Source organism: Bison bison, unplaced genomic scaffold (genome assembly GCF_000754665.1).
Source record: "Bison bison bison isolate TAMUID 2011002044 unplaced genomic scaffold, Bison_UMD1.0 scf7180017864519, whole genome shotgun sequence".
NCBI classification, from domain to species: Eukaryota; Metazoa; Chordata; class Mammalia; order Artiodactyla; family Bovidae; genus Bison; species Bison bison.
The window spans coordinates 4,858,069-4,884,289 of record NW_011495072.1 but is presented as its reverse complement, the minus strand read 5'-3'; the positions used below and the strand labels follow the sequence as shown (position 1 = coordinate 4,884,289).

The following is a 26,221-nucleotide window of genomic DNA, read 5'->3' as shown; positions in this document are numbered from 1 at the left end:
TGGATTCTGGTGTTCTGAGTTCACCTACCACATATCTTAGGAACAAGGGAACTGTGTTTGTAGGAGGTGACCAGATGAACAAAAACAAATCATAGCAAACACATGGAGTGCTTGCTGTGTGCCAGTTACTGTTGCAAAGTGTTTAAAGTTGATTACTTTTGAATCTCCACTTTGTACGAGGTCAGAGCTATTATTTTACTTATTTTACAAATGATGAGCTTGAGGCACAATTTGAGGGTGAATTGTTCAAGTGGAGTGTTCTGAACTGCCAATTTGCCTCCATTCCAACTTTCCATTTCATTTCCTTCCAAATTACCTTTTCCTTGACATTGTACAGAAAGGAATTTATGTTCCTTTAAATATCAGATTGGCACTGTGCATGGTGTAGGGAGATGTTTCCTTATTCCTCTTGTAACAGGTTCTCATCAACTCACCCGCAGATCAGTCTGCCAGAATGAAGGCTTCCTGAAGGTGAGAAGCAGCTCATCACACCCTCCATTAAGGGAAACAGTGGAGATGCACCTGTGTGTGTGTGTGTGTGTGTGTGTGTGTGTGTAAGGATGTAAGTGTTAAGACCATGAATGTGAAGTTGGAATATGATGTTTGTAAGTTTAAATCTTGGGCACTCTGAGCAGAATTTTCTAGAGGCCAATATCCCCTATATAGGCCCATTCCCTATATACCCGACACTACCATAGAATTTTCTCATCTTGAATCTCAGATAATTGCTTCCTTTTCCTTTTAATTGTATCTTGGATGGTAAAGGCTGAAGGAAGCTTGACTGATTGAGGCACTGATTGATTCTTCAATAAATATTTAGTAGGGCTGACTATATCCAAGGGACCCAGACCTGTTTCATGGATGGTACAATTAAGTAAGAATGGATTTTACTATTAAAATCTGAGGAGATTCAATCATGAATTCTTTTGTCCTTTTTTTTTAAAAATTAGTTGGAATGGAGTTTGTCAAGGCAAGAAGATTATAAAGTACAATGGCCATTCTTCTGACATTTGCACGTGTATAAATCTTGATAACATGTTTTTCCACAAGTTAGCAAGCCATTTCAATTGTTGCAGATGAAACCAACTCAATGAATTTAGGTCTTCTCAACATCTGTCTTCTCTGTCAACTTTGTTTAGAGAATCACAGCTTCTTTTGGCCCAAGATGGTTCAAACAAATGATTTTGCTTCTCAGTGTTTACTCCAAGAAAATAACAGGTCAGTGGGAGATGGCATGAGATAATTAGAACTGCCATTTTTCAGACTGTGAGGTGCCATAGGTGGACACCATCCTCAGTCCTCTGACTCTTGCTCCATTTGCTTCAGGCAGGTTGGGCCCTTGTGTGGCTTGATACAGAATCAAGATCCATTGATCAGTGCTAGTCCTAAACCTGTGTGCCAGCTGAAATCTCCCAGGGAGCTCTTAGAAAATGCATATTTCTGGGCCTGGCCATAATGCTAAAAAAAAACCCCAAATTTCCAGATGTGAGTTCCAAGAACCAATGCTTTTAAAAGCTCCTTGGGGCTTACCGACACGGACAGTGGTTGGAAACTGGTAAACTCCCAACTCTACATCAGCAGCCCTGATATCTCATCCTCATTACAGTTCTCCAACTCTTATAATGTATTTAACATAATATATTTATTGGTTTGTTTACTTACTTTGTGTCTTCCCATCTTCTCCTTCCCCCAATACATACCAAACTCTAAATTCTACAAGGACAGAAATCTGGTTTGCTCAGTGTTGTGCCCCTGGCATCTGGAAGAGTGTCTGGCACATAAAAGGCCCTCAATAAATGCTTGCTAGGTGGGTGGATGAATAAATAAACGAAAGATCCTTGCAGTTGAATGTCTTCCCAACTTGTAGAAATTAGACCTCAGACCCCATCTTATGTTCCTCAATAGATTCTTCTTCCTAGATTTCCTAGTGTTTTCAGGAGCTTTACAGTCTTTACTGTCCTGAAGCAGAGACTTGCAATCTTAAGCTGTTTGTGTGTCTTCTCTTGTCTTTCTCTCCATCTCAACAGTGGCCAGGTCCCCTTGTCATCTCAACCTCTGCCAGTTGGTTCTTCATCTTTGGGACTGTATTAGGGTTTCCTGGACCCTTGCCTCTCCTGACTTCAAACCTCTATAAAGCCCCTCCCTTTCCAGGTCCCTCTGGCATTCCCTGCAGTGGAGTGTCTCACTAACAGGTCCTTCTGCCCACTTCTTCTGCTCTAGCACCCCCTGCTGGGCACCAGTGAGGCTTAGACTGGGGACAGCCATGCCTCCTAGACCTTACCGTTCCCCCGACTCTGCAACTGATGACTATAAATTCTTAAATACCTTATAGCATGATCAAGACTGCCCAGTGCCACAGCTCTTCCTTCTGTGTTCTATATAGAGGTAGAGAGTCTGTCTTTTTATAAATGTCATAAAATCCCACAAGGCTACATGACAGGGGCACTTGTGACTCAGTGTCTTTCAGAGTTTTTAGTGAAGAGCCCTGCGAGTTTTTAATTATAGCCTGACCTCACCTTCATGGACCACATATGGTTGGGCTGGAAGGCACAGCTAAAACCAGACACTACCCTGAGTTCAGCATTGGACTAGCCTTCTAGGAACTGAGGCCTTCCTGCTTGGCCAAGCTTATCTGTCTGACTCTGTCTTCCTTCAGATGAGTTCTTACCCAGGAGCTGCCGTATTCCCTCCCAGCCCATTATAACCAAATGAGAGTGATGAATTTCCTTTATGCTTCTCTGGGCCTCCCCTTCTCTACTAATACTTCCCCCCACCCCCAGTCTCCCTTCGCCTGGACTTAGATGACTGCCTCTTCTTAACAACAGTACTGGCTCACACTTACTGAATGTTTACTATGTGCCAGACGGCAGTTAAGCATTGACATGTATTGTTTCTTTCTCTTGAGAGCAGTAGGACAGAGCAGTTGACTTTGAAGTTAGGCTGACCTACTAACCATGTGACCATGAGCAGATCTATTTAGTCTCTCCCTGCCTTGGTTTCATCTTCCATGGATTGAGAATCGTAATCCCTCTTATACAGGAGTGTTGAGAGGATTAAATGAGAAAACCTATGCAAAGCTCTTAGCACAAATCCTGACACCTAAAAAGTACTTAATAAATGACAGTTATTATTCATTTTGATATTCGTGTTCCAGCTCTCTCCCAACTCTAATCCACACAATTAGAGTAAGCATTCTTCAAGTTTGGATTGTATTACTTAGATTATAGAGCTCTCTTCTGGATTATAGGCTTGCAGACGGGGGTCATACCCATAGAAGTGGTTATGTATATATATTCAATGCAACCTCTTTTCATCATGCTCCTTCCCTGCTCCAGCACTTACAGGCTTCCTCTTGTTTTTTAAAGAAAACTTGAACTCCATGTGGTAGCAATGCCCATGAACGCTGTTCATCGAAGCCTCACTCCTCACTGGGAGTAACTTTTACCTTTTTTGCTTTCAACTTTGGCCACTTGAATTTGATCAAGACTCCAAACCTTTGTCCTAGGTGTATTTGTTCTGGTGAATATTGCGATTTAGAGCTTTTAGTTTGGGGCATATGTGTATGTGTGGTGTATGGATGTGAGTTTATTAGTGTTATAAACGTGTGGGTATAAGTGTGACTATGTGAGAAGGTATGTGTTATGTTTGTGTGTTGAATGAGTGTATGTATTGGTGTGTTGTGTGGGATTATATGCATGTTGTGGGTGTTGTGTATGTGTGTTATGTGTATATTGTGCAGATGTGTGAATGTGAGTATGTGGGTGTACACCCTGAATCTCAAGAGAAGATAGAGTCTCCTACTTAATGGTGTGGTACAGAGGAAAGGTCATGGTTTTAGGTACACAGAGTCCGAAACTGTGACCTCAGCACCACTACTAATTCGCTGGAGACCTTGGATACTACTTAACCTTTCTAAATCTTTTTTCTCATCTGGAAAGTGGTGTTTTTACTTTTCAGAGTTGTTTTGGAGTTGTTTAAAGGATTAGAAACAGTATAGATGCAATATATCAAATTGTGCCCAACACAGAGAAAACCATAAATAGCCCTTTTGCTAATAACTGGAGCAAGAGTAGGGACTCCAACCTTGGTAGGCCCCAAAGAAATTACCCGCTGATTTAAGGCCCCTATATCTCTGCAGTTCTTTGGCTTAAAAAAGACTTGCCATATGCAGAAAATATAGATCCACTGAGTTATAGCCGAGTACACCAATGACATCTCCTGAGGAGCAGGAATGGGTAACTTTCTGAAGCACCAGGGCTTTAGATGGTCTCTGCTCCTCCTGATCCATCCCCTATCCTTGCCCCGTAGAGGGGTGGTATACAACCCCAGGAAGGGAGAGGATGGCCCTAAACAAAAAGGAAGCAATGACCAGTGACCCAGCACGTCTGGGCTCATACACTTCCCATTCTTAGTGTTGAAGGTGATAAAGAATGGTTCATCTCTTTTTATTGTATGTTTTCAGAAATATCCTTACATCCTCTGAATTAATAATTGTTGTATTCGATTGTTATTCAATGGTAATTTAATGCCATATTTCTAACACTTCTGGCAAATGTATTAATGGATGGAGGAGTGTTAATGTTGCTAAAAGAGAAGGATAAGTGGTGGGAAGTTCAAGCTTTAAAGTGTTTAAACAGGTTTCTTAGGTACTTACGCCTTTGTCGAAAGTAGCAAAAAATTTGATATAAGGCTGGAAGTGTTCAGCTGCCTCTTCAAACGCCTTGTAATCTAAGAGGAAAAAGAAAAAAGGGAGAAACATTTTCAAGATTCATGTTGCATCAGAAATTTCTCTTTTTAAATAATGTAGAGAAAGTGGGAAGCCAATTAATTCTGATTGGATAGTTATTTGGTAGATATTATTTAGATAAGCATTTGACTTTAGATCCCGAGGAATTTGGGTGGACTGTCGTTTAACTATCCCGAAAAGGATCTCTTATTTATTTGTTTATGTTTGCGCTGGGTCTTTGTGGCTGCTCCCTGGCTCTCTCCATTTGCAGCAAATGGGGGCTAGTCTCTGTTGCAGTGTGAAGCTTCTCCTTGCGGGTTCTCTTGTCCCAGAGCTCAGGCTGTAGGGCTCACAGGCTTCAGTACTTGTGGCACACGGGCTTAGCTGCTCCATGGCATGTAGCTGTGTCTCCTGCATTGGCAGGTGGATTCTTAACCACTGGACCACTGGGGAAGTCCCCTAGAAAGGAGCTTTTCATCGCAGTTTTATGTGTTTTAGGAAACTGGGTGAATCCAAGAGAGGACAAGAGAGAGAAAAACCAAAAGAAGTTTTTCTCTCAAACTCACTGCTAGTTATAAATGTGCCCTCTACAGAGAATGCATCCTGCTGTGTAAGTGAGCACTATATAAGACCAAAACCCACTTACTATGCAAAACAACTCAATCAAAAATGACATCACAGAAGAATTTTAAACTTCCTAGCAGGAGTACTTCTTTGGGTAAACCCTAGTTTTTCTTTTTCTCTTTTTCAGTTTTGTTTTTTCATTCTGATCCCTTGATTGAGAGGAAGACTTAAAATTAACCAAGCCCAGGCTTGATTCTCTGTCCATAGAATTCTCCAGGCAAGGCTGCTGGAGTGGGTAGCCATTCCCTTCTCCAAGGCATCTTCCTGACCCAAGGATTGAAGCCGGGTCTCCTGCATTGCAGGCGGATTGCTTACCGTCTTGTATGGTAAAGAATCTGCCTGTAATGTAGGAGACCCGGGTTAAACTCCTGGGTTGGGAAGATCCCCTGGAAAAGCGAATGGCAACCCACCCCCGTATCCTTTCCTGGAGAATCCCATGGACAGAGAAGCCTGACGGGCTACAGTCCATGGGGTCTCAAAGAGTTGGACTGAGCGACTGTACTACTATTAGACTTGACTCTGGCCCCAGACTTGAATCTAAATGGGTCAGGATAAGCATGAGACCCTGTGAGTGTGGCCATGCTGGGCCTCACTACACCTAGGCAGTTGCTGCTTGGTAAAGACATTCATACTCCTGCCTGATATGTGAGGGTGATGGACATGGTGCTCGTGTGGATGATTCTGCCTAAAGTCTACAATCCTGAGAGTCAATGATCCTACCATTCATTTTTAATAAGATTTCCTTTTTTTTCCATTTCATGAAATTTCATATCCCTTCATCATCAGAGGCATAAGCTTTATCTAGAATCCCAGAAACAGGCAGAATTTTCTAATATTTAATCAAAAACATTTCAAGAATAATGCTGACTTAAGGGACAGCAAGTTGAATAAGACAAGTACACTGATCTCAAAGGCTCACAGCCAAGGAGGGTTATGGGTCCTCATAGGACCACAATGCAGTGTGATGGTTGTTAGAACAGAGGAAAGCACATAAGCCCAGGCAAGATAGGGGTTGGAAAATCTACAAGAACAGCTGTACAAGCTGATGCAAATTTACACGAACTCATTCCTCATAAAAGTAGTTGGGTTGTTGGAAAATATATCATAAAACCTGAGAGATGAGCTAGAGAATTAGGTGGAAGGGAGGAAGGTGGGTGAGAGATTTGGATAATGAATAGAGAGAAGGTGAGAGAATGAAGAAAGTGGAATGGTTATAGCCGTACCTGAGTTATTTATGTCTTTCTAAGGCAGCAGTTGGCTCCATCAGAATCCTCTGTCCCCCCTTCCCTGACCTCTTGTTCCTGATGAACCTCTCCTTGCCTCCAGGAACCTCTGTCCTGATAGAAAGAATGGCCTTTACCTGTGTCCCAAGATCTCCCTTCTTCACTTGAGGAGCCAGTCTATATCCCTATTAAGATGCAGAAGGGTAGAGCAAGGTAATTTGCCAGCTTCAAACTGTGGTTTCAAGGCTTCTAACTGCAGTTGAGCCTTTAGCCTCACCCAAAGAGCAGCTGGCTTCTAGGAAACCCAGTCTAGTCTTCTGCTCTGTTTCATCTCATGTGGTCCCAAGGTTTTTCCTGCCCTCGTGTGCTGTTTTGATGCAGACCAGGTCCTTCCTGGCTCCACCCAGTCTGACTCTGCAGTTACCTTGATCTTTCCCCTTCTGGAACAGGCTCCTGAACATCAGCTTTTAAACTCAGGCTTACTGTAGTCGTGTCTTAGCATTTCCTCACCTTTCTTCCTTATCACTCTGAGTTTTCCATACTGGGTGTTGACCCTTTAGCTTCACATTTTCCTTAGTTTGGTATTCTTAACCATTACCTGATCTCCCTCAGTAAGTTTTTGTCATTCTCTCTTAGCACTAGCATCCACAGTTACATGTTCAAACTGGAAATGGACCTTCATGTCCCTGGGAGATGTAGCCTCCCAGTTATTCCAGATCCCTTCTAATTTGGTACCAAACGTCTTAGGCAGCCTTCTGTCCTAAGACCATTCCACTCTACCTATGTTTTAAATTCTTCCAGTTTCCCCACTGTCTATCCATTTTTCTTGCTCAATAGAAAAGCTTGAGATCATTTGCAAAGCCCTTGTCTTCTGTGCCATTACACTTCCTTGACCAGTCACCCTCAAAATACAGCAGAACACACAGGATTCTCAGCAATTGCTTCCCTGGGTGCCTTACCACCTCCTAGCTTCCCCACTCACTGACCTTGGCCTCTTCTGAAAGGCAAGAAGGAAAGAGAGACGGGGATGCCTGGTAAAACAACACGATGCTTTCTGCCACTGTGTAATGGCCACAGGTGTGTTACAAGAGGCATGACAGATAAAAATTTTTTACAGTGAGAAATCTTTCCAGATATTTTCTACAACCATTCAGGTTTTTGAGTAGCTAATATTATATTTGAAAGCAGTGGCTCCCTCAGTGAATGTTCTGTCTCAGTAACAGTTATTTTGTGCCTAAGACTAGTGAGCATCACAGCTGGAGAGAGGCTGCTCCCTTGACTTCCCCACTGGATCATCTCAGTGTGATTGTTACTTTAGTCCAAGTTGGCTTTGGTTTGTGAGGCTCTGTAAAATATTTAGTTTTTTCTTTTGATTTAGTTTATTTTTTTCTGCTAACACCAATGGAATGTATGATAGCCATTTATTATGCTAATAATCATCACGATCAACATTATCAACAAAATTTGGTATTAGGTATTTCTAAAGAGGACAAAACTGATTTTCTTAATTTTCTGAATTATTCAATTTATGCCTTCCTTCTTCCCTTTCTACTGTTCTATCTTCCTACCTTCTTTCTTTTTTCTAATGCCTGTATACATTAACAATTAGCCAATCGGATTCTAGATGGGCTTTTATAATGTATTATTGTTTTTGTAAATTAAAAAAATCATTTCTCTCAAAAATAATAATTGGGAATAATTTAATTAGTTGATTCATTAAAGAGGACTGCAGGCCTTTATGGCTTCAGAACTGATGATGAAGCTGTAATGACAAGAAGGTGTAAAGACTGTGTTGTCAAGTTCTTTCTGAAAATTTTGAGATTCAAGCAGTATTTATTCACAGAAATTCTTTGTTAAAAAACTTTTATCTGTTGGTATGAATTCCACATAAAAGATTGTTATTTTAAAAAGTGACCCCAGGGACTTCCCTGGTGATCCAGTGGTTAAGAATCCACCTTGAAGTACAGGGTACGTGAGTTTGACCCCTAGTCAGGGAACCCAGATCCCACATGCTGCGGAGCAACTGTCCATGAGGCATAATTACTGAGCCTACATGCTGCAACTGGAGAATCTGTATACCACAAGGGAAGATCTCGCATGATGCAGTGAAGATTCTGCATGCTACAGCTAAGACCTGATGCAGCCACATAAATTAATTAATTGAAAAAGTGACCCAAATAATATCCAAACCTCCATAGCCCCTTTTCTTCTTGTGTGTGTGGGGGTGTGTGTGTGCTCAGTTGTGGCTGACTCTTTGCAGGCCCATGAACTGTAGCCCTCTAGGCTCCTCTGCCTATGGAATTTTCCAGGCAAGAATACTGGAGTGTTTTTGGAATGAGTTCCTACTCTAGGGGATCTTCCCGACTCAGGGATTGAACACACATCTCTTGCATTGGCAGACAGATTCTTTACCATTAGCAACACCAAGCTTCTCTCCTTCGTTCCAGGTAAAGCAATAGGTTCAGAAGACTTGTCTCTGCTGTATCATACTCAAGCAGGCTCAGTGTGCAAGGGGAGTTTTACTAAAAGTTTATGAGCTAAGAGATGAATTGAAAAAAATTGTGAATTATGTTTGATTTGAAAGCTCTTCAAAGGATAAATTATTGGCTTCAAAACATGCTGGACCTTGCTGAGCTCCTGAATAAAGTTAACTGAATATTGCAATGACACTGAAATATACAGTGTACAAAGTTTATCAATTTAAAAGCAAAAATTTAACCTTAGAAAGGAGGTTAAAATGGCTCACTAGTAACTTTATTATTTAAATCTTAAGAAAAAGTTGTAAGACCAGTAGAGTGATAATTGCATATTCCAAACCAAATGCTTCATTATTATTTTTAAATATGTAGTATGGAAAAGCTTGGCTGGGTTTGAAATTTTTTCAGATGATCATAAGAAATATTAACATTACATTTGTCATTGAAAAGAAGCGCAATATCTGTTAGATGGAAAGAATGTTCACATCCTTGAAGGACAATTTAGAGATTAGATTATCTAAATTCTGTTCAACGGCAAGAAAAGATGCTTCATCAATCAAAGGAAAAAAAATGAATGTTGTCCTGTCATTTGCCACCATCTACATGTGCCAGCAAAGTCTCTGGTCAAGGGTGACTATGCAGAATTTGAAAAGATCATTTAAAACCTTGATCAGGAACTGTATATTGCTATTTCAAACATAAAACCTGATATTAAAAGGTGTATTCTTAGAAGCAAGCACAAGATTTTCATTCAAAATCTATAAATATTTTACTTAGAAGTTTTATACAATGTAATATTTTATATCTTTCCTATTATTTTGTAATTATTATATTAAGGAAGTGAAAAAACATTTTTTTTTGTAAGCCCAAATAAATCTCTTCCAGTTTACCCCTACGTGCCATACAAGCATGGTCACATTTCGTGTGTGCCTTGACCTGACACAGCTGTGCAGTCTTGAAAGTACGGCCCAGTGGGTCAGTGTATGATCCTTGAAGTCAGCTGTCTGGGGCTGTCTGGGATGTAAATCTTGGCTCTACCATTATTGCTAGCTGTTTGATACTGGGTGAGTTCACTCAGCCTTTCTGTCCCTTTATATCCTCATCATTGAAATGCTGATAATAATGGTAGCTACCTTACAGGCTAGTTGCGAGAATGAAACTAAGGCATCTGCAGAAAACTCCTGGCACAGGCCCTGGGGTATGATACACGTCAGTTGAATGGAGCTATTATTGTTATTCATTCAGGGTTGGGGAAGGTAGACAGTGGAAGATGTGCTTCTCTCTCTCTCTCTCTTTTTGGCCACATTGTGCAGCCTGTGGGATCTTAGTTCCCTAGCCAGGGATCAAACCCAGGCCCTTGGCTGTGAAAGCATGGAGTTGTAACCAGTTGTAATCAGGGAAACTCTGGAAGATGTCCTTTTCATCCCAATCCTCCCTCCATCTATGCTGTCCTGAGCTTAATGGAGGAAGAAAGAGAAACAGGATGGGAATGGATAGAAACAATTGAGGGGCTCAGGGAAGGCAGAAAAGGATTAAGGGAAACGAAAGGAAGAGGAGAAAGTAGAAGGAGGTGGGAGGAGAACCCAGAGTAGCCAGCCTCTATATAGGAATGTGAAAATTGAAATAAAGTCACCTAAAGAACTGGGTTGAAAGTTCTTAACTAGCCTCCTTTCCAGAAAAGCACCCTTAAGGAGGGTGAATCTCTATTCACCTTTTATGTAGCAAATTAGAAAAGTGTTGAGTCATAAGAGAGAGAAAATAGGTGGGTTGTTGATGAGATGACTAAGGATGCCAGTTGGCAGATGGAATACAGAGATGGCTTCACAAAACATTTCAAAACATTTTGGAGATTACAGGACTAGTCATAAGCAGCCCTTATTTGCACCCTCCCATGTACTAATGCTGCCCAATTCTCTTTCATACTTATCCCCACTCCTACGAGCACTGTCCCTCTCTCCACAGCTCAGACACAAGAAAAAGCCTGAACTCATAGGACCCTGGGAGAAGGCAATGGCACCCCCACTCCACTACTCTTGCCTGGAAAATCCCATGGACGGAGGAGCCTGGTAGGTTGCAGTCCATGGGGTCACAAAGAGTCGGACACAACTGAGCGACTTCACTTCCACTTTTCACTTTTCACTTTCATGCACTGCAGAAGGAAATGGCAACCCACTCCAGTGCTCTTGCCTGCAGAATCACAAGGATGGAGGAGCCTGGTGGGCTGCCGTCTATGGGGTCGCAGAGTTGGACACAACTGAAGTGACTTAGCAGCAGCATAGGACCCTTGCTGCCAAAGCACTTTAAAAAATGTCCTCAAGTAGTTGGCCTTCCTGGTTCCTTCTCTTCCTGTCCCTTCCTGGTTCCCACTCGCTACCCCAGTCACCTCTCTGTAGGTTGTAGTGATGCTCCAGTATGTTCCTCTGCCCACCCAAAACCTGGCCACAAAGCTTTCAAAGGGAATATACCCAAGGGTGTGGCCATGCCGTTGCAGGCAGCCTTGGTGGTCAGTGGGGGTTGACCAGCAATTTCCCACATTGTGCTGCAGCTGCCAAGCTGATCTCTACCCAGACTTTCTTCAAATGCTTTCCAAATGACTGAGATGCTCTCCAGCTGCTGACCACAGGAGCTGCCAATGTCAGGGAGACAGCCCTTTCTACCCCATGCTGGGAGAGAATCCTGCAGGTTGATGGGCAGGTGGAGAAAGTGGAGGAAGCGCTTTTCTCTCATCTATCTAACACTCACGACCCCCCTTCAAGGTCAGAGAACATGGCCCAACTTCAATAATCTTTCAGCTCCCCCACCTGTTTTGCATAATTTCTGCTCATTTGTCCCATTGCACATGGTGTAAGGAAGATTCTCCCTCTATGTGCTGATGGCTCATCTTCTTTCTGGATAATCTAACACACCTTGTTGGGAAAGGAGCCTTTAGACTGACAGGCTGGGGTGGACAGACAACTTACGTTCTGATTCCTCACTCTTGAAAAAGCCAATGAGTTTGATGTGGTCCTCAATGCGCTCAAAGGCTTGGACTTCCAGTTTGCTATTGATGATCTCCACTGGGTCTTCAATGAGCTGGAATACCACACACACAACACAAAAGATGTTCAAATAAAAGAACTGTTCCTGCCCAGTAGGAGAGTCAGGCGCATGTGTAGAGTGCTTTGGGGGGAAGTTGTGAACTTAGTCTGAGTTCTTCAGGATCCATTTCGCTTTCTCCAGTGAGGTGAAATTTCTTCCTTTCTTAGAGGAACTGACCTTAACGCATGGAAGTAGGCCGCCTGGTCTAGGAGTAACCTCATTTCTCTTGCCAGCTATTGATTCAGGAATGGCATGTGACTCAGTTCTGGCCAATGAATCTCCAGAGTACATCAGCTTGAAGGCCGGGGGAAAGTTCTACTTTCCTTTTAAGAGAGCAGTGGAGGCCAGATTCTTTTCCCTGTCTCATTGGATGTGAATGAGGAAATGTGGTGTATCAGCTCCTGCTGCTGGACCTTTTTAAAAATTTATTTTTAATTGGAGGATAATTGCGTTACCACGTTGTGTTGCTTTCTGCCGTACAACAACACGAATCAGCCATAAGTATGCATATGTCCCCTGTCTTGAACCTCCCTCTCACCTCCCATCCCATTCCATCCCTCTAAGTTGTCAGAGAACTTGAGAACAGTCAGCTTGAGGACAAAGCCAACACAATTACCTGATTTACAGAAAGAAACGGAGCTAGAGCCCTGATTTGGTCAAGTCTAAAATCTGCCTCCCCTGGTCTTCCGTTTGTTAGTGATGCTGCTCATTATTTAAGGTACTTGCACCTAAAAGCCCCCTTCTAGCTGACGGAGCCGGGGCAGGGCCACGTGGGCAGTTGCTCTGTTGCCTCCCTCAGGCTTCTTTAGGGCTTGCCAGCGTGGGTCAGGGAGATGAGAGTCTATGAGCACTGGTTTATAGGAGGTAACCTTCGACTTTACTTCTGCCCCTCTCATAGAATTTTGGAGGCAGTTGGGAAAAAGCAGTAGGCCACGGTGTTCTAGCTGGTAGATAAGGAATCACCAGTATGGATGGTCTTTATCGGCTCAGGCACCTGAGTGCCAAAGAACTTGACTTCACAGCTGTTCATGAAAGTGTGAGTTTAGCTATGGAAAAAATATCTGTACAGTGTCTATTCCTCTATTGGCCTGAGCACGTGGATCCCAGGGTGTTGTCTGTCCATGGCTGAGAGGGAATGTGGTATTGGAGGGCTCCTCAGCCCTGCCTCTCTTTATCCTGAGAGTCACTCAGCAGGTTATTACTCCTCTCCCTCCTCCATCTTCCACTGAACATCCTCCTCTCTTCCTTACACCTCCCTTCAGAAGCCCTAGAACAAAGCCAAGGGGATTCTGGGGATGTTTGTGTATACTTGCTCAGAGAGTTAACATCCTACTACTACAAAGTCCTAATTTGTGACCCTCTGGTCACTAATAAAACAGTTTCTGGAGTGATTTATGGGCCAGCTGCTGAGTAGACATAAATATTGTCATGATGTAGGCATGCTTTAGTTTTTTTGTGAGGCTTGAGAAATCTTTCTTAGACCAGGTCAGGTTATCTACCTTTCCTGTTGTTACTTTCGGGTCTTACGTCCCCCTGTATTTGAACCTAAACAGCGCCACGCAGGGCCACTGGGCGCAGAAGCTTACGTCCAAGAGAAACTCCACCAAGACGTCAGCTGCAAACTCGCCATCAAACTCAATTGTGCGATCACCCTTAAGAATATACAGGCTTCCTTCTTCATCAAAACCTAAAAGAAACAAAGAGTTCCCAAAATAAAATCATCCTGATGAAAGAAGAGCCATCCTGTCGGCCAGGGTCTGGCTCAGGTTTCCTGGGTGACATGGGGTCAGGCTCAGTGGAACTAGCATTAACCCTAAGATTGGTTCCCTTGCAACCACACCTCAGAAGGGTTCCCAAAGTGGGAGCTCAAAATGAAATAGTCAGGAACCCATAATTCCACCTGGACTTTAGCTTCAAAGAAAAACCTCATCACCACTCTGCCACTGCTTTCATTTTCCAAAACCCACTGCTGACTCCATCCTTCTTATCAGAAAGTGTTCACACCCACTGCCCATCTGGCTCAGTAGCCTGGCATGAAGCCCTTCCACAGCCTAGTGCCAGCCCTGTCCTCTACATTCTCCCTTGGGTGGACCTGTGCTCCCTTGAGAACTTCGCTTTTCATCCCTGTGCAACTCCCTTGGCTTTTTGCCCAAAAGCTGAGGTGAAAGGGGGCAGAAAGGAAAGGCCATAGTGCATGATTCTCTGTGCAGTTGTTCTCCTTGAGCCTGGAGTGACCTCCCACTACACCGACACCACTACCACTCATCTTGGTCACCTCCTGTGGGTCTTAGCTTATGACCCATTTTTCAAGAGAGAGCTTCTCCAGTCTCCCTTGCCATTATGGATCTGCTCTCAGCTCCGTGTACAGGTACTCATTCTAACAGCGATCCCTCTAGAAGGGAAGGGCTGTGGTCCTCTTGGGACTCCAGCACCTTGCTTGGAGTCTGGACCCCTTGGTATCCCATAAAAGTTTGCAGTCAGAGCGAACACCTTGCTTTCCTATTGTAGCTGAATTCTGCACATCTGTCCCCAGTCTGCTGATAACGCTGCAAGAGCAGGTTCTGCATCTTCTTTCCTGCCTGCCTCGCTCTCGGTTGTGTACTTTCACAAATGCTCGCCGAAGAACTGCATTTCCCCCCAGGAATGCTAAATAGCTGAGGCTGGCACTTGCTCCAACTGCATGGCATCCTTAATTCCTTAGATTAATTGTTTTCAAACTCTCAATTAGCTGGAGGATGCTCTCTCCAGATGAACTCTTCTGCAGAATCTCTAGAGGAAGGGAGGCTGGCCCACTGCCCACCATGTCCCAGGGCACTTCTGAAGAAGCCCTAGCCTGTTGTGGAGCCCCGCTTATAAATCTAAAGGAGCAGTGTGCCAGGTATCCCGAGGCAGGCAGGGACTGATCACAGAGGGTGCGTGATGAACCTCAGCAGTGTCCTGCTGTTGGACTTCTCTCTGAGCCTGAAACCAGTGAGAGATTGTTGCATTAGTTCAGAGACCAAACTCTGGCAAATGGAAATGGGGATGGAGTTCAAGGAGCAGGTTTACAAGATACAACTGTCCTGTAAACTTCGGGGATTGAATAATCAGAAAGAACCTGCCCCATGTCGTTTAAAAGTTCATTTAGACACTTAAAGCCCCATCACATCACTGAGAGAACGTCCATCAGTCCATTCTTATGAATGCTTGCTGAGCTTGTGCTCCCTAAATTTCTAGCTTGCTAGAACACTAGTGTTTTTTACTAGAAATTCTCCCAAATTCTCATTAAAAGAGTGGGAAGAGAGAAGACTAGGAAATCAAGAGGTATTGGACTGAATTCATCAACTCGCTTTTGACAAGGGAAAGAGATGAATATGCTTTGCACAAGGGGAAAAAGTTCTTAACTTGTCTCCAGGGAAGGAGATACTCCAGGCATTCTTAATAATGCATTATCACTTATAGTCATGAGTCTGCCTTGTATCTAACCTAAATGTTGTCTCCTACAATTTAAATCTTTTTGAAAAAAAAAACTGGTCTTGAAAATAAAATAGGAAGCAGTTGTTTGCAATTCTCTAAGATAATGAACTTTCATATATATCTGAAGGTGTTTACTGAACCACCGCTAATCTTTTTCTGTATTTTGTGATTACTACTCCCAATCCAATTAACCTTTCTTTAAAGGTCCTGTTTTATAACCTCCTGCTGTCTTTTACTTGCCATCCTTCACTGGTGATGCAGAAAAAGTGAAATGGTCAGTACAGGTCCAGGGGTTTTTGCAAACCAAGGAGTAACCTATATTCTCTCTCCTTGGGATTAGCGGTGTAAGAATCTTGAAGCGCACTCGCACTTGACCATGATGTATTGACACAGGAGATTACAACTTGCACTGTACAGTCATGTAACCATACCTCCTCTAAATCCTCCCTCTCATCCTTGGTGACAGTGCCCAGCTGGGGTTTGGCCTTCAATATAGAAACAACTGGGGCCCTAGAGTCACTACTATTAATGATATCCTTTGTAGGCTGCTTCAGCTAAGAGGTCAGGAAAGAATAGGTGATGGAAGAGGGGATTTGATCTCCCTCAAAGAGATCACAGTGTCAGTGAGGTTAGCCCCCCTCCCCTTTTTTTAAATTAATGTATAGTTGGTGTACAGGGTTGTTTTAGTTTCAGATGTGCAGCAAAGTGATTCAGTTATACATACATGTATTTTTCAGACTCTCTTCCCATATAGGTTATTACAAAACATTGAGTATAGTTTCCTATGCTATAAGTAGGTCCTTGTTGTTTATTTTATGTAGTGTATACATGTTACTCACAAATTCCTAATTTATGTCCCCCCATCCCCTGCCAAGAAGCTAACCTTTTAACCTTTTCTAAGAGCTGGAAATAAAGGTTTGAACCATTAGTGTCCATTTTCCCATGAAGAGACCCTCTTTCTTGTACTGATCCAAAGATATATTAAATGTCTAATGTGAAATCATTGAATTCAGTAAATTGTATTTACTTTTTGTGAAACTCTTCCCTAAGCTAAGACTAAGCTGTACAGGATCATTTTATATTTATTTAAAAACAAGTCTAGTTATCATGCAAGAAAAAAAATGACTGTGCCTTTTTTTTTTTTGCAAGACACATTTGTTTCTTCGTGATATATATATATATAAAAAATCACATTTACCCAATTTCTTGGCAAGCTTGGCTTCTTTCTTGGCATCCACCATCACAAAGCCTATATCTTTGTGTTCCAGGACCTGGGCCACAAGCTGAAGGGAAAGACAAGTAGGAGAGTAAGTGAGTCAAGGGCAGCAAGACTAGAAAATACCATGGGACACTAGTTTGATATGTTGACAAGATTTCTTTCCATACTTCCTGTTACTCTGTGACCAGTTCAAGAAGCAATGTAGAGATTCTGTGTTTATACCCTTAGGAGAAGGATGATTCAGCAGAATTCCCAGAACCAAGGAGAGACAAATGCGAGAGCCAGAGCTCAGCTTTGGAAGACCACACCCATTGTTGCACACCCTTCTCTGCCCTCGGGGTAGATAAAATTTGAGTTGGGAGAATGCAGAATCAGAAAGGAGACAAAGAGAACTGGGTACCAACAGATTCCTACTAAGGGGCCTGGAGCCCATCCCCAGCCACTGGGGTTTGGCGGGGTCATGAGAGATGCCAGATAGGCTGAGGGACCTTAGAATAAAGGAGACCAGTGTCCCCAGTACCCAAGACAGTCTTCAAATCCCTTTACCCCATGGACTTGAGGAGTAGGAATGTCCATTGAGGGTATCTGGTAAAACGACCTGAGATGACCTCTGAAGTTCTCCTGCTTCCAGCTGAGAGGAAGCACGACCAGAGTACCTGGGTGGACTCCGAGCCTCAAAGGTGAAGAGGGTGCAACAGTGTCACGTGGACCCATGGCTGGACTGGGTGGACACCAGCCTACCTGCTGACACCAAGCACAAGACTGGCATCATGTTAAGCTCCCTGAAGCTTAGATATGAGAAAGTAGTGTTCAGTCACTCAGTCGTATCTGACTCTTTGCAACTCTGTGGACTAACTATAGCCTACCAGGCTCCTCTGTCCATAGGATTCTCCAGGCAAGAATACTGGGGTGGGTTGCCATTTCCTCCTCCAGAGATAAGGAATTGAGAGACCCTCAATTGACTGAGATCTAATTCCTGCCATATGGCTGAATGGAGGCTTAGAATAGAGTGGGGAAGCTCCCAGAAAGATCATGAAATATTAATATTACATTTCTTTATTTAAAATTTTAAAAAAGATAATTGCAGATTAACATGCAGTTGTAAGAAATAGTATGGAGAGATCACTCATACATTTTACCCAGGTTGCCGCCAAAGTAACATCTTGCAAAACTAGAATACGGTATCAAAACTGGATATTGGTATTTATATAGTAAAGATACAGAAGATTTCCAGAACAATGAGGATCCTTCATGTTGTCTTCTTATAGTCACATCCACTTGCTTCCACCATCATCCCCTCCCTAACCTCGGCAACCGCTGATGGCATCACCAAGTCAATGGACATGAATTTGAGCAAACTCTGGGAGATAGTGAAGGATGGGGAAGCCTGGTGTGCTACAGTCCATAGGGTCACAAAGAGTCAGACATGACTTAGTGACTGAACAACAACATGTTCCCATTTTCTGTAATCTTTTCATTTCAAGAATGTTATATAAGTTGAATCATATCATATGCAACCTTTGAGGTTGTTTTTATTTACTCATATTTCTCTGGAGATTCATCCAGATTCTTGGGTGTATTAATAGATCATTCTTTTGTATAACTGAGCAGTATTTCCATATTATGGAGGTACCACAGTTTCTTCAATTATTCATCCACTGGAGAACATCTGGGCTGTTTCAAGTTTTGGGCTATTATGAGTAAAGCTGCTGGAAACATTCATATACAGGTTTTTGTGTGAAGGTTAGTCTTAATGTCTTTAGGAAAAAATACTCAGGAATGCAATTGCTGGGTTGCATCATAATTGCATGTTTAATTTTGAAAGAAACTGCTGTTTGAGTGGCTATACCACTTTATATTCGGGCTGCTGCTAAGTCGCTTCAGTTGTGCCCGACTCTGTATGACCCCATAGACAGCAGCCCACCAGGCTCCCCTGTCCCTGGGATTCTCCAGGCAAGAACACTGGAGTGGCTTGCCATTTCCTTCTCCAATGCATGAAAGTGAAAGTAAAGTCATGTCTGACTCTTAGTGACCCCATGGACTGCAGCCTACCATGCTCCTCCATCCATGGGATTTTCCAGGCAAGAGTATTGGAGTGGGTTGCCATTGCCTTCTCCCAATAGCAATGTAGGGATGAGGAATCCAGTTCTTCTGCATCTTTGCCAACACTTGGTGTTGTCACTTTTTAATTTTATATGTGTAGTGAAGTCTCATTATGGTTTTAATGCATTTCCCTAATGGCTAATGATGATGAATACGTTTTCATGTACTTGCCATCAGTATGCTCTCTTCTATGAAATACCTGTTCATGTCTTTTGTCTATTTTCCAAATAGATTATTTTTGATAGCTGAGTTTTGAGAGCTCTTTAAATATTAGTCCTCTGGAGAAGGAAATGACAACCTACTTCAGCGTCCTTGCCTGGAAAATTCCATGGACGAAGGAGCCTGGCAGGCTATAGTCCATGAGGTCACAAAGAGTCGGACACAACTGAGTGACTTCACTCACTTTTGTTGGATGCGTGGTGTGCAAATGTTTTCTTCCACCCTGAAGCTTATCTTTTCATCCTCCTAATAGGGTCTTTCTCACAATAAAAGTTCTTGATTTTAATGAAGTCATATTTATCAGTTTTCCCATTTATGGATTGCACTTTTGGTGTTAAGTCTAAGGACTGTTTGCCTAATCCTGTATCCTGAAATTTTTTTCCATTTTTTCCCTAACAGTTTTATTATTTTCTTTTGTTGTTGCTTCCTGTGGCTTGAGGGATCTTAGTTCCTTAGCCAGGGATTGAACCTGGACCATGGCAGTAAAAGCACTGAGTCCTAACCACTAGACTGCCAGGGATCTCCCTAGTTTTGGAATTTTAATTTTACATGTAAGTCCATGATCTGTTTTGAGGGTTTTGTGTGTGTGTGTGTGTGTGTGTGTGTGTGTGTGTGTATTTTTAACCAATGGTGTCCAGCTGTTCCAGCACTATTTGTTCAAAGGGCTATCTCCTGCTGTAACTTCTCTATTTGCCTGTTCATTCTTCCCTTCTTGACCTCCTATGCTCTCTGTTCTCTTTCTTTCTCTCTAGCTCCTAATCACTCCTTTCATCTAAGGCCAAGGATATTGGGCAGAAGCACAGAAAGCTGCTCTGCGGAGTCCCTCTGGTGACTGGAGGTGGAGGGGCAGGTAACAAATGCCTCCTCCACCCCACAGACAGTTTTCTCTTCTTTCTTGAATTTTGGCTGAGACTAGGGAAGGCTTAGGAAGAAAGATATCATCAGTGTTTATATTATGACTCATCTTGAGCGTCCCTGTAATGCTTAAAGAGGCCTTTCTGCAGAGTCACTTGGCTGTAATCTATTGCATTCAGTTTATTAGACAAGATCATTTTTTAGTTTTCTGGTGTTCAGTGTAAGTTACTTTGTCCTGTTTAGTGCTATCAATACGTTAACTGAAATGCTCCCTTTCTATAATTAAAAATTAATGATGATGAGACCTGATGGCTTTGTGATATTAGACAGTTTCCCTATTTCTAAAGTGTGAGCCTCTAACAGTGGTTCTTAAACCTGGAACACTGGGTAAAATGGGGCTTCCTGGCCTTCACTCCACAAAGTAGAGAATAGAGCTGGGGTGGAGCTCAGGAGAAAATATTTTCATAAACCACACCACCACACCCCATGATTCTGACGCAGCAGATCCTGTACCACATTCTCAAAAACACTGCTATAAATGGCTGTCCGTTCATCCAAAAGTGATGTGGCGTGGTGTTTTCCAACTGTGACCCAAGGGCCATGCTCAGCCCTGTTGGTTGCTTCATCTTAAGTGTAGGAGAGAAATAGTATTAATAGTAAGAGTTTTCAAGATTAACTCTGAGAATTACAGAGAATTTAATTCCGACCTCTCCTAGGCATATACCACCACATTTTATTGGTTTTTAAGTAGATGCCAAGGGTGCCTTGCCTAGGCTTGTAAAGCATGACATTCTCATTACTTATTGATATTGATATATGACAATTGAAGATACGTGAGTGGAAGGTGCTATCGCAGACAAAGTCAGTTCTGTTTTTTTATGGTTTTCTGTTTAAGCCACAGCCAGTTACTGTTCTAGGCACAGATGAAGAGACAGACGCTGGCAGCCACAGATGCGTCAGGAACTGTGCTAGCTAAGACCTGTCCACCTTCTCCTTGGCACCCTCTGCACAATCCGTGAGGGGTCCTGTCACTCTCGCCTCCTACCCTGATTAGGCCCAAAGCCTGCGCACTTGAGCTCTGTCATCACCTCCATCAGCCCTAGCAAGCACCCTTCTTGGGCCTGAGCCAGGGGTGGCCAAGGCTGGCAGCCACCCGAGAGAGAGCCATGAGACTGGGCTGGGGGAGAAAGGGCGCAGTGAAAGACTGGGGCCTTCTGGGCTGACTCCTGACATGGCCATTCTCCCCAGGATCAAGAGCCCCTGCTGAGCTGACGGGGCAGGCCAGACATTGTCTGCCTCTCCTACTCAGCGTAATCTCCACCATTGCTCTGCTCTTATATCTCCAGCTCATATTTTCCATTCTCCATTCTTCCGTAGCCCAGTCTCACTGAGCTCTCTCAGGTTGCTGCCAGCCTGGCCTTGGCTGCAAAGGCCAGCTCCAGACTCATCTTTGACTCCAGTCTCTTTTCTGTGAATTCCAATAGCCCGTTATAGGGACACAGCACTCTGGCACTTATTTTGCAGTCATTAGAGTTCTATATTGTGCATCTTTCCTCCCTAAGGGAAAAAATGCTGATTCTGTGCTTCTTTTGTATCTCATAGAATTCCCTAGAGACACTCAGCATACTTTGGATGAATGGACTGGCCCAAGCACTTCATAAGTTTAAGAGACTTTTGAGCCAAAAGAAGAAGAGTAAATTACACCCTGTTACCGATTACAGGGATGCTTCCCTCATAGCTCAGCTGGTAAAGAATCTGCCTGTGATGAGGGAGACCTGGGTTTGATCCCTGGGTTAGGAAGATCCCCTGGAGAAGGGAAACGCTACCCACTCCAGTATTCTGGCCTGGAGAATTCCATGGACTGTATAGTCCATGGGGTCACAAAGAGTTGGACAGGACTGAGCGACTTTCACTTTCACGTCACTTCACTTCACAGTGATTAAAAGTTACAACCACCAGGAGGAGAAAAGATAGAGTCAGTGTGTCTCCCAAATTTCCAGAAGACCAGAACGCTGTTTTCAGATTAGACTCTAGTTTTCTCATGTTGACTTCTGGCTCTGTCTGTTTTGTTGATTGGTTGGTTGGTTACTTCTCAGATGGTCTTGCCACCTGTCCATCCTAGAGAATGAAGTTGTCTCTTATTAGTTGGTATGTGTAGCCGCTGGGCATGAGTGCAGTTCCAGAAACATTGATTTGTTTGACCATTGCTGATTCTTTTGAGTACAGAAACAACTTTATATAAAAAAATCATATTAAATAATATGCATGTCAACAGCAAAATTGTAGATATTTATAGTATGTGTTTTTAAAATTTTGCATCATATAGGTATTTATTATACTATTGTTACCTCTGTAATGATGTGGTTGAAGTAGATCTCATCTTTAAATGAATAAATGACCCAGAGATAATATATCCGAGTGGTTAAGAGTATACAGCTTGGCATCAGAGACCTGGATTCCTGACTTGGTCCTTGCTATGACTCAGCTGTAAAGTATGGGGAGTACCAATATCTGTTTCATAAGGCTCTTCTGAAGAAGAGTAAATGAGATGATGCCTGTGAACGCCTTGACACAGTTTTTGGCATCAGTAAGTGCTTAATAAATGTTATATTTTCTTCTTACTATGATGACAGCTTGAAAGGGTCAGCTGTGCCAATTAAGAAATACCAACGCCTAATGTATGGTGATGGCAAGAAGACAATAATTATTAATTGAGGACCTACTATGATCAAGGTGCCCTGTGAAACAAAAGTGCAAGACACATTCCATAGTCAAGGAGTTTGTGATGTCACTAGAGAGGAAGCTAATGAAAAATTAGCTGATAGGAATAATTGTAATATATAGCAGAGCTACATGTAACCTTGTTCTATATTTTCCAAGTCTCCCGTAAATATGTTACTGTACTTTCATAAGTTTAAAAAATAAAAATTAAAACAAAAAAAATTAGCTGATAGATGTTGAAGAACTAAGACAGAAAATAAGGGGTCTGGAGCCAGAGCAAGAGAGTTCGTGGGCAGGGAGTCAATCATACAGAGCTTTGAAAGTGATGAGAAGGAGTGTGGATTTAGTTTCCACATACTCAGGATGAAATCTCAAATCCCTGACATGACCACAAAGGCCCTCACAGTTTGGCCCAGCTGCCTCTCCAGCCTCATTTGGGGCCACTCTGCCTCTTACTGACCCATCATTTTCAGTTCCTCAAAACAGCGAGTTCTCTCCTGGATCAGGAAGTCTTTGCCCAGGATCACCTCGTTCAGCTGTGCTCCCAAGTCCTAGGGCAAGGCACGGACTGCAGCTGCCTGTGGGGACACCTTGATCTATTCACACAAAGACACTCAACATGCTCCTCTACTGTGCATGCTCTCTCCTCTTTCTAGAAGATCCTTCCCTCCACTCCTATTTCTCCTCGAAGTCTACACATTAATGTCAGTAGCTCAAAGGGCATTTCCTGACTCCCTGGTGCTCTTTCTGAACTGGGTCTGAACTGGGTGCTCTTTCTGCCTTTGTCCGTAGTGCTTTGCCTTCACAGTCCTTTCCCAGTTTGTATCAATAAGTACACATTCACTGTATGATCGTTTGTCTGTCAACTATCTGCGTGTGAGCCTGTGAGCTCCATGTCCCTGCCTGTTTTTCTCTATGTACTATCTCCAGCACCGAGTATAGAACCTAAGAAGAGGAGAGTTAAAAACAAAACAGAATGAAACATTAGTTTATTAAATAAATAAATGGAAGAAAGAAGGGAGGCCAGCTAGACCTTGAGAGGGGAGGTGTGTCTGAATAGGCAGAGGAGAGCTGCACCGACATCTGAGGAAGAAAAAACTGGCACAAATGTTTTTGAAGGCTTGGAGGGGCAAATGCACAGGGTGAGTGAAAGGGAAGAGGCTTCTGTTCTCAGGTAGAGGGCTTCTCAGGGGAGCTGGAAGGAGTAGTGTGCTTAAGGCATGCTAGAGAAAGAGTGCAAAGGACTTTGAACATTAGGACCGGCAGTTCTGATGTGGAAGATGCTTGAGTAGAAGAACAGTATGGTTAATTTGAGTTTGGGGAGGGTTGATCTGAGGGCATAGACCAGATAGATAGGAAAGTGGAAGGGAAGGCGACCAGTCGGGAGGCCGCTGCTAGAGTCTCAGTGGGAGATGTCAGGTCTCCAGCGAAGGCAGCAGATGAAGCAGCCTGTGAAATGAAGTTAGAAGCTGAGAATCAGTCAGACTGGTAACCATTGTATGGTTTTGGAGAATTGGGGAAAGTAGGGGAAACCAAGGAGTGGAGGAGGCAAGACGATTCCAAGGTCTCCAGCCAGGGAACAGAGTGGAAGACAAACAGAGACGTCAGGAGGGCACACCAGAACCACGAACGAGCTTCTCAGCTTGGATTTAGATGCAATGAGTTCATGGCCGTGGAAATCCAGGCAGCAGTTGGAGGCGCCAACCTGGAGTGTGGGGGAGAGGTTTCGAAGGACCTCTGCAAGTGAGTGGTGACGGTATAAGGAGAGTGTACGAGAAAACCACAGGGTCGAGGACTGGCCGCCTTGTAGCAGGTGAGAAAAGGAGGCTGCCTGGAGGCAGAGAGGTGTGTGGGAGAAGCAGGAGGACAAGGGACGCAGTGCCAGGATTCCATAGTCACAGAAGCTCGAGAACAAGCAGGTGGTCAGATCAAGTGTTGCAGAGAGTCCCCGGAGATGGGACCACCATTGAGGTCTCTCCTTTCAGGATGACCTTTAGAAAGGAGCTGGGCTGGAAGCCAAAGCACTGAGAGCGAGGCCAATGAGTGGGTGGCAGGGTCGCAGGAGAGCAGGTGTAGATCACTTGCTCAAGAAGTTTGCTATGAAAGGAAGGGAAACTAACACAGCAGCCCCCAGGGTCACGCTCCCTTTGGCCTCAGAGGACTGGCACGTGAGGTGCCCTGTCTATGTGTGTCCCTCCAAGTCCAGTCCCTTTGTAGGACATCTCAGCCCTGATCCAGGGACCAACGGGGAGAAAGTTCTGTTTCTCAAGAATTGTCCTCCTGGAGGAGAAAGACGAATTTGCTTCATTGTCAGAAGAAGGTGGGGTAGCAGGGACAAGGGGCTGCTTACCTACTGAAGGGAGCTGAAGGGGCTCACTTTCTGCATGGTCAAGAATCTGAAAAAAAATCAAGGTCTGAGAAGTATGGGGGGACATGTCACAGATCTTCACTCCAAGTGAGTGTCCCTCGGGCCAGCCATTAAAAATACCCTGGCGGCAACCCTGCTCTCTCCATGGAAGCCAAGAGCCAAGTGGCTCTTCTCAACCACCATCCCTGATACCATCTGGCCACATGTCAAGCAAGTCCACTACTGTGCGCGTCCTCCCCTGAAACCGGAGAGCTGACGTTTATCTCCAGTCACCTTCCACCACCCTCGGATGAGGCCTGGGCTATGTATAGCTGGGGGCTTGGCACGTAATGTGTCCAAGCAGGAGGCAGGTGAGAGAGGGGGACCACTATTTTATGAGCTGAACACTGGGGCCTTTTGGGGCTGGACCTGGTGGCTTCTAAAAGAGCCTTGAGGGAAAGTGGGCGGGGGGCAATGTTGATTGTTTTTACTGTCACTTTTGAACTATCACCTTGGTCAGAGCCAAGGAAAAGACCCAAAGGTCACTGCTGTGTGTTCATTCCACTCCGCCACATTGAGAAGCAGTATTTAACAATAAAAATAACATCTATCGAGTGTTCACTGTACACCAGATACTGCTCCAACACCTCACATGAGTGATCTCATTGAATCTTCACAAAACTCACATGAAGTATAAGTTCAAGATGATGAAACAGAGGCACAGAGAGGCTAACCAACTTGCCCAGAGCCACACAGCACTCAAGTGATCTGGGATTCTAGCCATGACTCTCTGGCTCCAGGGCCCAAACTTGCATCGATTACATTCTGCTCCCTTCACGTGGGCCTCAGAGGGACCTGGGCCCCAATCCTGGCGCCACTGCTTATCAGCTGTGAGACTCTGGGCAGGTCACACTTCTCTGATCTCAATTTTCTACCCTGAAAAGATGAGATCTAATTCTTGCAGGAGTACTATGTATTCAAGCGCTTATGAATGTTTGTTCCCTAGAAATTCACTGCAGGGCAACCCCATTACACTAAGCTAGTGGTTCTTGAACCTGAGCCTGCATCAGTATTACCTGGAGGGAAGCCTTGTAAGAACACAGATTGCTGGGTCCACCCCGGAATTCCCAACTCAGGAGGCCTGGGAGGGGCCCCATGAATTTACATGTCTGA

At 43.7% G+C, this 26,221-nt stretch overlaps 1 protein-coding gene across 1 annotated transcript in view; it reads right to left on the bottom strand.

Annotated features, from left to right (window-relative positions):
- CASQ2 (calsequestrin 2 (cardiac muscle)) overlaps positions 1–26,221 on the bottom strand; it is a 70,708-nt gene that overhangs the window by 28,007 nt on the left and 16,480 nt on the right. The window contains exons 2-5 of the mRNA XM_010830739.1: positions 16,783–16,867; positions 13,715–13,815; positions 12,011–12,122; positions 4,655–4,728 (exon numbers count right to left, since the gene is read on the bottom strand). Of these exons, the coding sequence (XP_010829041.1) occupies positions 4,655–4,728; positions 12,011–12,122; positions 13,715–13,815; positions 16,783–16,867 (372 nt within the window). The remainder of the gene's footprint in view (positions 1–4,654; positions 4,729–12,010; positions 12,123–13,714; positions 13,816–16,782; positions 16,868–26,221) is intronic.